This window comes from Manis javanica, chromosome 10 (assembly GCF_040802235.1).
Source record: "Manis javanica isolate MJ-LG chromosome 10, MJ_LKY, whole genome shotgun sequence".
NCBI lineage: Eukaryota > Metazoa > Chordata > Mammalia > Pholidota > Manidae > Manis > Manis javanica.
The window spans coordinates 44822766-44835880 of NC_133165.1; the positions used below are offsets into that span (position 1 = coordinate 44822766).

Here is a 13115-nt window from a genome sequence, read left to right on the forward strand (position 1 = left end):
TACCTCCTGCATTCCAAGGGCCACTACTCACCTGTAGCCCTGCCTTACCAAGGACTCAGAACATTGGCTTCCCAGCCCCTGGCTGTCCTCTCCTGCTGCCTTTGCCCACAGGGTTCTCCACTCCTCCCTCCCCAACCTGAGAGGTGTCCTGGAGGTAGGACATCTGCCTCCCACCCCCACCCTGGGCCTCCAGAGATGTGAGATGTACACAGGGCTCTGGGTGGGGACTTCAGGCTCCCTACTTCCCCCTTCCAGTCCCAGATCTCAAATTCCCAGAGATGGGCTTGAGCCAGGGAGGGTGGGGCTGCTCTTGGGACCATCAGGAGTCACAGGCTGCCAAGGCAGTGACAGAGCTGTGGCAGGAGCAGAGAACTTCACCCATCTCTGTGTCTCCAGCTGACTCACATGTGCCATGTCCCAGCAACTGCTCCTTGCACTTGTGATCCTCGGTAATGTTGGGGGACAGAGAGGGATGCCAAGGGCCTGGGTCCTGGCATCTGGGGAGCTGGAAAGCAGGACTCCTGGGTTCTGCATGGGGAGCGTGGTGTCAGAGGAGGAAGGGGAGGGGAACGTCAGAAGGAGGGAGTGAGGTGTATGGGAAAGGAGTCCTGGGTGCCATCAGAGAGGGAGTAAGCATAAAGCTTCAGGGGAAGGAGTCAGGGAGGGCACATAGGTCTCCAGTCTCTTCCGCCCTCCCTCCTTCCAGCCATTTGCCCCATCCCAGGAGCCTTCCAGGACTCAGGTGCAGAGGCAGGAAAGATAGAAGGGGTAGCATGGGTGCTGGCAGGAAGGCTGGAAGGGCAGGGAATTGGGAAGAGGGGGAGGGGTGAAACGAAGGAAAATGGGGGCTGAGTAGTGTCTGGGACTAGCAGTCACCAACATCTTCCTCTCTACCCCAACTCCCAGCTCTCAGTCCTAGCCAAGAAGAGCCTGAAGATCTGGGTAAGGATGAGTGGGTGTTCCTCAGATCTTAAAGGAGGTTAATGCTGGCTGGGCCATGAGGGAGGTGGAAGCAACCAGAAACTAAATAGTGTCTAGGTCCTCTTCGTTCTTTGATCAGGGAGGCAAACGGAAGCAGGGTGGGGGTCAGGCTTTGTCCTGAGTTACCTGGGCCTCTGGCTTGGGGGACAGGGGCGGGCTTTGACCTCCACGTACCCCATCGCAGACTGCGGTCGCCCTGAGCCCTCTGACCGCATCACGGGGGGTTCAGATGCGCAGCCTGGCACCTGGCCGTGGCAGGTGAGCCTGCATCATAAGGGTGGGCACGTCTGCGGGGGCTCCCTCATCGCCCCTTCCTGGGTCCTCTCCGCTGCTCACTGTTTCGTGGAGTGAGTACTTGCCCTTATCCAACCCCTCTCCTTCAAAAGGCAAGGCCGCCCCGAAAATAGAGCCCGCATACCCAAGCCTAACTTGGAGCCCAGCTACCCCGCCCTCCACCCTCCCCTCCCCTCCCCCTAAGCTATGTACTCTACCGGCTATCCGGGTTTTCAGTGCGGTGAGGCCGTCTGCAGACTCGTCCCACCACTCCACCAAAGTTCCCAGTAAGAATTTCAATGACCCCAATCAACCACCACCAAATCGCACACACTCCTCCCACTTTTAGGAGACTTAATTCAACCTCGATCTCGCCAGCTCCAAATCTGGATCCGACTCCGCCCTTCCTGGGATCGTGCTCACCCTATCTTCTGTCTCTGAAACCCCACCCCCACAAGGGTCTGCCCCCTCCATAGGACCCACCTAACTCCCTCCCACCTCGGCCTTGGCGCAGAAACGGGACATTGGAGCCCGCGGCCAGGTGGTCGGTACTGCTGGGCGTGCACTCTCAGGAAGGGCCCCTGAACGGCGCGCACATCCGCGCAGTGGCTGCCATCCTGGTGCCGGACAACTACAGCAGAGTGGAACTGGGCGCCGACTTAGCCCTACTGCGCCTGGCCTCACCTGCCAGGCTGAGCGCTGCTGTGCAGCCCGTCTGCCTGCCCCGCGCCTCGCACCGCTTCGCTCCTGGCACTGTCTGCTGGGCCACCGGCTGGGGGGACATCCAGGAGGCGGGTGAGTGAGGTGTGGACTCCCTGGAGGTGTGGTATCGCAGGGTGGAGCCTACTAAGCAGTTCTCAGGGCGGGACCTCGGGGGAGAGTCCTAAAAGCTGGGGGCCTCCGGTGGGCGGGCGCTGGGGCAGGGGCGAACCCCGGGGCCTGGCCGGGAGGACCGGTTTGTGCCAGGTCATGGCTCAGTGCTTACCCTTCTTCATCTATCCTCCTCTCCAAGGGCTCTCAAGCTGAGACTACTGAATCACCCCCCTTTACCTCCTCACCCTCCCTTCCAGTTCTTTCCAGAATTTAGTATTCCGACTAGGGTTCCCATCCCAGCTCTATTGCAAAGCACTTCACCCAGTCCATTTCCTCCTCCTCTGAAAACTGAGGAAAATAGTTCCAGTTAATAGGGCTGTTGGGAGGATTAAATGGGAAAACCCATGTGAAGTTTATACCACAGTGCCCGATATAGCAGTAATTAATGCATTTTAGGTATTTTTGCCTTAGGTAATCCTTGCAATAAAAGCACAGCACCTGGCATATAGTGGGCATTCAGCAAAGATTAGTTTATGCCCTCCTTTCCTCGGGACCCTCTTCCTCCCCCCCTCCCCTCCCCCCACTCTGCTCTCTACTTCCCCACACTCATCTTTTCCCTCCATGGCCTCATTGATTCAGTCCATCTTTCATTATTCAATGAATATTTATTTATTTATTTTTGGTATCATTAATATACAATTACATGAGCAACATTGTGGTTACTAGATTCCCCCCATTATGAAGTCCCCACCACATACTTCAATACACTCACTGTCCATCAGCGGAGTAAGATGCTATCGAATCACTACTTGTCTTCTCTGTGTTGTACTGCCTTCCTCGTGCCCCCCTACGTTATGTGTGCTAATCATAATGCCCCTTTTTCCCTTTATCCCTCCCTTCACACACCTCCACCCCCCAGCCCCTTTCCCTTTGGCAACTGTTAGTCCATTCTTGGGTTCTGTGAGTCTGTTGCTCTTTTGTTCCTTCAGTTTTTGCTTTGTTCTTATACTCCACAGATGAGTGAAATCATTTGGTACTTGTCTTTCTCTGTTTGGCTTATTTCACTGAGCGTAATACCCTCTAGCTCCATCCATGTTGTTGTAAATGGTAGGATTTGTTTTCTTCTTATGGCTGAATAATATTCCATTATGTATATGTACCACATCTTCTTTATCCATTCATCTACTGATGGACACTTAGGTTGCTTCCATTTCTTGGCTATTTTACATAGTGCTACGATAAACATAGGGCTGCATATGTGTTTTTCAAACTGGGCTCCTGCATTCTTAGGGTAAATTCCTAGGAGTGGAATCCCTGGGTCAAAAGGTATTTCTATTTTTAGTTTTTTGAGGAACCTCCATACTGCTTTCCACAACGGTTGAACTAACTTACATTCCCACCAGCAGTGTAGAAGGGTTCCCCTTTCTCCACCTCTTCGCCAACGTTTGTTGTTGTTTGTCTTTTGGATGGTGGCCATCCTAACTGGTGTGAGATGATATCTCATTGTGGTTTTAATTTGCATTTCTGTAATGTTTAGCGATGTGGGGCATCTTGCCATGTGCCTGGTAGGCATCTGAATTTCTTCTTTGGAGAAGTGTCTGTTCAGCTCCTCTGCCCATTTTTTTATTGGCTTATTTGCTCTTTGTTGAGGTGCATGAGCTCTTTGTATATTTTGGATGTCAACCCCTTATTGGATATGTCATATATGAATATATTCTCCCATACTGTAGGATGCCTTTTTGTTCTATTGATGGTGTCCTTTGCTGTACAGAAGCTTTTTAGTTTGATATGGTCCCACCTGTTCATTTTTGCTTTTGTTTCCCTTGCCTGTGGAGATATGTTCATGAAGAAGTTTTTCATGTTTATATTCAAGAGAGTTTTGCCTATATTTTCTTCTAAGAGTTTTATGGTTTCATGACTTACATTCAGGTCTTTGATCCATTTCGAGTTTACTTTTGTGTATGGAGTTAGACAGTAATCCAGTATCATTCTCTTACATGTAGCTGTCCAGTTTTGCCAACACCAGCTGTTGAAGAGGCTGTCATTTCCCCATTGTATACCCATTTAGCAGACATTTCTTGAGCACATCATTGTGCCAGGCACTGTGTCAGATGTAGAGATACACCAACGAGCATAACAAGCAAAATTCCAAACTTTCTCAGACTTAGATTCTAGTGGGTAAACAAACATTAAATTCAATAAATAAGCAAACACTTATGTTGGAAGGTGTGGGGGGAAATAGACTGCTTTTCCATTCCCCATCATTCCCATTATCCAGTGCTACCTTCCCATGTTAGCAAAGCCCCCAAATTATTCGCCATCTGCTATGATCAGACTTGTGCAGTGCCCAGGACTTTGGTGAGGGTGCTTCAGGAGGAGATGCCACAGCCTCTGTGTGCAGGAGTCTCAGAGCAGGAGGTGACAAGAAAGGGTTATTTTGAACACGCAGGAAGCCCTAAGTGAATAGAGCCACTCCATCCTGACAAAGGACACCCATAACAAGAGATTTTGGAAAGAGAGGATATAGGTTGGCATCACAGAAATGTGGGGGAGATGAGGACCCAGGTGAGGCATATTAGATGGAGAAGAACAAGGCTGTCCAGCTGGAGTGGAGGGAACAGAGGCAACTGAGGCTGCAAAAGCAGCTGGGGCTGAGCCATGAAGGCCTCAAGATGAGACTGAGGCTACCATACCCCACCAGCTATAGGGGTCCCTAGGATAATCCCCAAACCTCCCTAGTTGGCCTTCATGTACAGCTTCAGCCATCACCTGACCTCTCAGATTCTAGGTGGGAGGCAAGGAACTCTGTCCAAACTGTCTGCCCATCCCCCACCCCAATTTGTGGATTCTGAGACTTTGTTTCCATCAAAAGCAGAATCACCTCAGGAAAGGGCTGAGGCCTGAGGTTTAGACAGTGGGATCCATTGATTGTTCCTGATAAGCTCAGAGCTGATCTTTAAAAACATTCCTCTGGCCGTGATGAGTGAAATTTGGGTTGGGGATCAGACCAGTGAAGAGGCTGGGCCAGTCGTCCAGGCCCAAGGTTGTGCCTCCTGAACTAGGGCAGTTGCAATGAAAATGCCAAGAAGACACAAATGAGAGGTTTTCAGAACTTGGAAACTGACTGCAGAAGGGAAGTTGAGACATGGGTCAAGTGTGGCATCCAGATACCATGCTTGGCAACTCTGTACATCTATTCTATATGGTATCTTTGTTAAAAGGCATGCCCTCTCAGGACTGGCACAGTTCATGTCAGGGCTGAGAACTGAGTGATTTCAGCCCCCACATGCATCCTCTGTTGGCCAGGCACCTTTGTGAAGTACACAGCCATCCATGGCAGCTCTCACCGGGTGCCTGAGGGGCCACTCCTGAGGTGAGGATGTACTAAGAAGAAGAGAGAGGAGCAGGAGAGGATAATGATTGGTTCAGGTTGTGGTGGGCTGAGATGCCAAGGGGCATCTAGATAGAGATGTCTAGGAGGAGCTGGAGGGTACAAAGCTGAGCCCTGGGGAACCTGCCCGCCTCACAGCATTTGCTCTCTGGTTCTGCCCACAGACCCCCTGCCTCTCCCCTGGGTGCTACAAGAAGTAGAACTAAGGCTGCTGGGAGAGGCCACCTGTCAGTGTCTCTACAGTCAGCCTGGCCCCTTCAACCTCACTTTCCAGCTATTGCCAGGGATGCTGTGTGCTGGCTACCCGGAGGGCCACAGGGACACCTGCCAGGTGAGGGGAGATCCCTGCACCTGCCTGGCCCTCCTAACCAATAGGAAAAAGTGTGAGAAACAGACAAATCCCATTTTTCTCATATCTCTGAGTCTAATTTGCAAGAAGAGGGCAAGAATGCCAATGGATGGGAGGATATGAAGATTATAAATGGAGAGAACTTGGGACTGTCAACACCATGAGCACTGTTATTTATGGCAGTATAGTGCAGTGGTCACTCTGCAGTAAGCCAGCCTGGTGAGAAGCCCAGCACCACCACTTATGAGCAGTGTGACCTTGGCCAAGTTATTTGACCTCCCTGCGTCCATACTTTCTCATCTGGAAAATAGAGATGATACTGTTATCTACCTCATAGGGTGGTTATGATGATTAAATGAATTTGTACATGTTAAAGCACTAGAATAATGTCTGGTCCTTTATAAGGGCTAAAGAGGTATTAGCTATTATTATCCCACATATCAGCCATAGCACAACACCTGTTACTTTGTAGATACTCAAAATAATTATTTTTAAAAATGAATTAATCCTTCACAGAAGGGAATTGTCCAAATAACCTGGTGAAGGTCAAACCATAATATATTTTAACCAATTTTCACAGAAACCTTCCTCAAATGATACACATTTTTTAATTAAGGTATTAATGATATACACTCTTATGACGGTTTCATATGAAAAAACAATGTGGTTGATACATTCACCCACGTTATTGAGTCCCCCCACCATACCTCATTGCAGTCACCATCCATCAGTGTAGTAAGATACCACAGAATCACTATTTGCCTTCTCTGTGCTACACTGTCTTGCCCATGATCTCCCCCACACCATGTGTGCCAATCATAATACCCCTCAATCGCCTTCTCCCTCCCTCCCCACCCGCCCTTCCCCACCCTTTCCCTTTGGTAACCACTAGTCCCTTCTTGGAGTCTGTGAGTCTGCTGCTGTTTTGTTCCTTCAGTTTTGCTTCATTGTTATACTCCACAAATGAGGGAAATCATTTGGTACTTGTCTTTCTCAGCCTGGCTTATTTCACTGAGCATAATATCCTCCAGCTCCATCCATGTTGCTACAAATGGTAGGATTTCTTTCTTTCTTATGGCTGAATAGTATTCCATTGTGTATATATACCACATCATCTTTATCCATTCATCTATTGATGGACATTTAGGTTGCTTCCATATCTTCGCTATTGTAAATAGTACTGCAGTAAGCATAGGGGTGCATATGTCTTTGAATCTGAGAACTTGTATGCTTTGGGTAAATTCCTAGGAGTGGAATTACCAGGTCAAATAGTATTCCTATTTTTAGTTTTTTGAGGAACCTCTATATTGCTTTTGATACACATTTTTTAGAGCACTCAAGCATACATGGCAGTGATGGGGATTCAAATAGATGGTTGTCGGGGTCCCTCCTAATTATGAGGTTCCCAGCCTATAGGCATAATCTCTGCCATCCTGAAGAGATCTGCAAACAATTTGAATTCTTCTAGACCAGTGCAGTCCAATAGAACTTCTTATGATGATGGAAATCTATATCTACGCTGTCCAGTATAGTAGTCATTAGCCACATTGGCTCAATATTGAACATTTAAAATGTGGCTATTGCAACTGAGGAGTTGAATATTTAATTTTAATTAAATACTTAATTTTAATTAAAGTTTAAATAGCCACATGTAGCTAGTGTCTACCATATTGGACAGGACACGTCTAGATGATTTTGAGCCTTCTGTGATCCTCCTCAGGTCACAGAGATGCCTGACCGGGACTACAGAGATGACTTAGGAACAATTCTTCAGCATGAAATGGTCACAGAACCATTTAGTGTCTCATCATTGTAGTTTTTCTTCCTTACTTGCTGTCAAATTATTCCTTCTTGCTGCTTTTCTAACAGCCTCTCCCTCTTAAATGCTGACATCTCTGATTTACTTTAACAATTGAGTGAACTTAGAAACCAAGAACATGGCTCATTTGAACTGTTTATTGAACAAGAATCACTTGGCTTTGAATGAGACCTGTGGGCCCCTCTGGCATAGTCTTGAATGCATTAGCTTGGTCCTCGTGGTTTTGGCTGCTCATCAGCTTCTTTACAAGGCTTTCTTCTGTTTAGAGTTGTAGGGAATACAGCCAAGGCAGGTTCCTAGAAGAAGGTGTCTGTATGTTGGGCCAAAAATAGGAGATATAGAACCTTTATGAGGTGGCCCAGTACAAGCTGGTGGGTCCCTGGGCTGATCCCCTAACACTGAGTCATCTGTCATCAGGGAGATTCTGGGGGGCCCCTGGTCTGTGAGGAAGGTGGCCGATGGTTCCAGGCAGGAATCACCAGCTTTGGCTTTGGCTGTGGAAGGAGGAACCGCCCCGGAGTCTTCACTGCTGTGGCTCCCTATGAGGCATGGATACGGGAACAGGTGATGGGCTCAGCGCCTGGGCCTGCCTTTCCCACCCAGTCCCAGGAGCCCCAGTCAGACTCCTGGGAGCCCACAAATGAGAACTGTACCATCGCCCTGCCAGGTGAGGAGGCAGGACTGCTGGATGTCAGCTGGACATGGGAGATTTGAGTTGGGGTGGAAACTGCTGGGGGTTCAGGATGCCCCCTGACCCTGGCCTCTCACCCCTCAGAGTGCGGTAAGGCCCCACGGCCAGGAACCTGGCCCTGGGAGGCCCAGGTGATGGTCCCAGGATCCAGACCCTGCCATGGGGTGCTGGTGTCTGAAAGCTGGGTCTTGGCACCTGCCAGCTGCTTTCTGGAGTGAGTGAAAACCCTGTCTCAGCCAGATTCTTGTTCTCCACATTGGCCTGAGATACTATCTACTGTCTACCCAGCCCAGCCCTTTCCTTGGGCGGGGAGGGGAAGGGTGTGGGGTTCCATTTAGAAGTGTAGGATCTAGCTCCCAAAGTGGGGTCCTAGTCTGTCTAGGGCGAGTATTAGGGTAGTATAAGTTCGATGGAGGATGCGGGGCAGAGGTCTGATGCGCACGCAGTTCTCAGGCCGGGGACGCAGGATCCTCAGTGGAGTCCAAGCCAAGAGGTTTGGAGCCGAGTGTGCGGGATCCGGCCCACGTCCCCAGTCTCTCCATCCCGCTGCCCCATCAGCTCAGACCGCCTGCCCCGTGACCTGGACAACTGGCGCGTCCTGCTGCCCTCACGCCCGCGCACTGAGCAGGTGGCGCGCCTCGTGCCGCACGAGAATGCCTCATGGGACGACGCGTCGGACCTGGCGCTGCTGGAGCTGCGCGCGCCCGTGAACCTGAGCGTGGCGCCGCGGCCAGTGTGCCTACCCTACTCGGAACACTATTTCCTGCCCGGGAGCCGCTGCCGCCTGGCGCGCTGGGGCCGTGGGGGTGAGCAGGAATGTGACGTGGAGTGGGGCGGAGCCCGGGCGGATTTCACGGCAGCGCGGGTTCCTTCCCATCTCCTCCCAGACCCCGCGCCGGGCCCCAACTCGCTGCTGGAGGCGGAGCTGTTGGACGGCTGGTGGTGCCACTGCCTGTATGGCCGCCAGGGGGCGTCAGTGCCGCCTCCAGGAGACCCGCCACAGTCGCTCTGCACTGCCTACCAGGAAGAGGAGGAGGCGGGCCGCTGCTGGGTGAGCTTTGGGGAAGTGGAGGAGGGGCGGAGCCTGGGGAACCGAGTTAGCAAGGGGCTGGGGGCGGGGCCTGAGGGGAACTAGGAAGGAAGTTTGAGCGCTCTGGGGGTGGAGGCGGGATTAAGGCGGGGCCACAGCACGTTGGGGACGGGGTTTGGTCCTAAGAGACTTAGGGGAGGGACCTGACTACCTCTAGGTTTAAAGTGAAGGGCTGATTTCTCATTAAGGTTAGTATTGGGGCCTCTACTACTTGGAGGAGGTGGGCTTCATTATTAACGAGTATGGGAGAGCGTGGAGTCCAGGAAAGGCCCGGGACCTTTGGTACCCTCTCACCAAATTGCGCACCCACTCTCTTGCAGCAGAACTACTCTCACTGGAGTCTTCTGTGCCGGGAGGAGGGGACCTGGTTCCTGGCTGGAATCAGAGACTTCTCTAGTGACTGCCTACGTCCCAGAGCCTTCCACTCACTGCAGACCCACAGCCCATGGATCAGCCATGTGGCTCGGGGAGCCTACCTGGAAGACCAGCTGGCCTGGGACTGGAGCCCTGAGGGGGAGGAGACTGAGACACAGATTTGTCCCCCCACAACAGAATATGGTGGTGAGGAGCAGGCCTTTAGGGCTTAGGGTCTCCTAGGAGTGCTAAGACTCATGACAGGGACTTCAAGGGTCAGCTGTGGGTCTCCCACTGAGATGGTCACCTTCCCTCCCTAGCCTGTGGCTTGCGGCAAGACCCTGCTCCTTCAGGGGTCCTGTGGCCCTGGCTCGCTGAGGTGCATGTGGCTGGATATCAAGTCTGCGCTGGGATCCTTGTGGCTCCAGGCTGGGTCCTGGCAGCCACTCACTGTGTCCTCAGGTGGGTCTCACCCATCTCCTGGGCAAGAGGGAAAAACTGAGAGATGGGCAAAAGGACTGTTACATAGTGGGATATTCTCCCCTTAGGACTCTTACATCACAGGGAAACTTCTGCAGTGTTGTGGACAGAAGAGACATTTGGAAGGAGTTAGTGGAATGACTCTGGAGGTTCATTCCATGCTTTCCCTTAGGCTGAGAAGGACTTGACCAGCAATGGGGAGAGCAGGAGGTGACATTGGGCCTTATCCCAACAGGCCAGGCTCTACAACAGTGCCTTATACTGAAGTGTACCTGGGCAGGGCAGGGGCCAGCCCCCTTCCACAGGCCCACCAGGTATCCCGTTTGGTCATCAGCATCCACTTGCCCCAGCATCTGGGACCTTGGCCCCCACTGGCCCTCCTGGAGCTGAGCTCCCGGGTAGAGCCCTCCCCATCAGCCTTACCCATCTGCCTTCACCCAGGGGGTATCCCCCTGGGGACCAGCTGCTGGGTGCTGTGCTGGAAGGATCCCCAGGACCGAGGTGAGAGCCCTGGGTCCTGGGGTGAGAGGCAATTGGAGGCCAGAATCTCTGGGACAATCATCTTTCCTCTCTCCAGTCCCTGTGGCTGCTGCTGTCTCCATCTTGACACCAAGACTCTGTCACTGCCTCTATCAGGGCATTCTGCCCCCTGGGACTCTCTGTGTTCTGTATGCAGAGGGGCAGGAGGACAGGTGTGAGGTACAGGGGTCTGGGCACCCTGCTTCAGGGAGGGAAGAGGCAGTGTTGGGCATCTGGACCCTAAGGAGGTCAGGGTTGGAATTCTTGGGTGCTGGGCCCCAAATGGGAAGAAGCAGTACCTCTCTGGCTGGACCTCGGCAAGACCAGGGGCCAGGATGCCTAAGATGGATGGAAACAAGCAGTGCTTCATGCCTTAAACCTAGAAGGTGCAGGGGACCAGGAGGAAGGGTAAGAGACCCTTTTGGCCTTGGCTCTGACACTGCAGGTGACCTCAGCACCTCCACTCTTGTGCCAGACTCAGGGAGGATCCTGGGTTCTCACGGGCATGGCTGTTCGAGGAAGCCGGGAGCTATTTGCCGCTATTGTCCCCGAAGAGGCCTGGATCTCCCAGACAGTGGGGGAGGCCCATTTCCTGCCGCCCAGTGGCTATCCCCAGTGGCCCCTTGAAAGCAGTGACCTCTGCCCCTCAGACATGGCCGGAGCCTCAGGCTCTCCTCTAGTTTCTCTGTATCTGCTGCTCCTGACCCTCCTGATCCAGGGTTGAGGGGGCCTGGGTCCCTGGGTCACCTGTACTCCTCCCCACCCCTCCTGCCTTCCACTTCATGCCCAGCGGGGCTGGAATGTGACCCAACCAGCTCTGCTGCTTTGCCAGAACCTCCAAAATACCCCACCCTCCTGGGTTGCAGCGGCTTCAGATAATTGGGCCTCAGTGCCCAGCTATTCTGGGCCCTGGAATCCTTGGGGGCAGAGCAAGCGGACAATAAAGGTGTAAACACGGACTCATAGCCTTGTGGCATTGCTGCGGGCAGGCTGAGGGGCTGGGGGAAGCCCAAGTAGGGCCCCTCCCTCCTGGGCCTCAGTGAGTCAGGCCTTGGGCTCCCAGGAAATGTATCCCTGATAACGTGGCAGCTGTCCCTCATTCCTGCCCCAGGGCGGGGGAGGGTGGACAGCCAGCTGGGTGTGTGTCACCTCCCCAATGCAATCAGCATCCCTGGCACCTGCTGGACACCTCAGCCCTAGCTTGGTCCCTGCTGCACCCTCTCCACAAAGCAAGAAAGATTGAGGATGAGGGTCCAAAGAAGAGTCCAGGAGATGGATGTCCAGGGTCTGTCTACCATAACCTATACCCACAGGACCCCCCGCATCTACACACTCTGACAAATGATGCCTGAAAGTGTACATTCCAATGTTCCCTTGTACACTGTACCCTTCAAAGGTTCACTACTTTCACATCCTGCCCAGTGCCCCCGGGGTTTGAGCCCCACCATGGGCCCTTGTCCCTTGTATGTACATCCCACTACCTCACCCACCACTCCCTGGTGCACCTCCTGCATTAATTCAGCTACATTCCCTACTAACTACTAAGTCATGGCACAGCTGGGGTCCAATGGATAAGCCCTTGAAGAACTCCCAGTGCAGTAAGGACACATATGGACAGCCCTGGTGGGGTCAGAAAAGGGTCATACAGGAGGTGATGTGTGAGCACAGAAAAAGGGCAAATGGGGACCTGGGGAAGGGGGCTCTTGGAGTGGAAGTCAGCTGAGGAGGGTGCCGAAGGGGCACCTCTGGGGCTGGAGTCACCATCTCTGGGTTGAGTAGGCAGAGGATAGGGAGACACTTAGAAGGAAGTTGGACCATTTTAGGAGATCGAGGAATGGGCAGAGGTTATTAAAGAGCCAGTCTTATCATTAGGTCCCTGACTCCAAAGAGAATATTCCCCTGAATCTCCACAGGGACATACATTTCCACCTGCTCCCCATACCCAGTCAGTGACTCCTCTGCCACTCCCCACAAACATTTAATTTGCACACCCTCAACCCAAACCCACCTACAACATCCAGTGTCTCGCTCCCTCCTTCCCAGCTTATACCCCTTCCAGAGTCAGCCTCCATCCTCTCACCCACTCCAGGAAGTCCCTGCCCCTCCAGTCTGGGCCTTGAAGTCTGGGCTCAAGAGGTCCAGACACCTAGTCTTATGGAAGGTAGGTGGGGAAGTGCAACTCAGCTTATTCTTCTGAAGCTTGAAGCCAACAAGCATTCCCAATTGCTCACAGACTTTTTAAACTCAAAGGACACACTTGACTCCCAGTCTAGTCACATGCACATGGGCCTTTTCTCTCTGAACCCATGCCACCTGCTCCCTCCTCTGAGTACCTCACAGGGACCACCCTTCCCC

The 13115-nt window shown here is 52.5% G+C and overlaps 1 protein-coding gene across 17 annotated transcripts; it reads left to right on the forward strand.

Annotated features, from left to right (window-relative positions):
* Nucleotides 1-342: 342 nt before the first annotated feature.
* On the forward strand, nt 343-11719 carry PRSS36 (serine protease 36). Of its 17 annotated transcripts, XM_073215284.1 has the most exons (14): nt 345-449; nt 907-942; nt 1166-1328; nt 1769-2049; nt 5623-5789; nt 8044-8293; nt 8402-8531; nt 8771-9123; nt 9205-9368; nt 9731-9968; nt 10082-10223; nt 10477-10742; nt 10819-10940; nt 11206-11719. In XM_073215284.1, exons 1-14 carry the CDS (start codon nt 413-415, stop codon nt 11482-11484), a joined length of 2628 nt encoding a protein of 875 aa, XP_073071385.1. In that variant the 5' UTR covers nt 345-412; the 3' UTR covers nt 11485-11719. The 17 variants fall into 17 exon arrangements, with proteins under 17 accessions (XP_073071388.1, XP_073071389.1, XP_073071393.1 ...); XM_073215287.1 differs by having other exon boundaries at nt 343-449; nt 8771-9368; nt 9728-9968; nt 10819-10933; nt 11206-11341; XM_073215280.1 differs by having other exon boundaries at nt 344-449; nt 10819-11719.
* The last annotated feature ends 1396 nt before the right edge of the window (nt 11720-13115 follow it).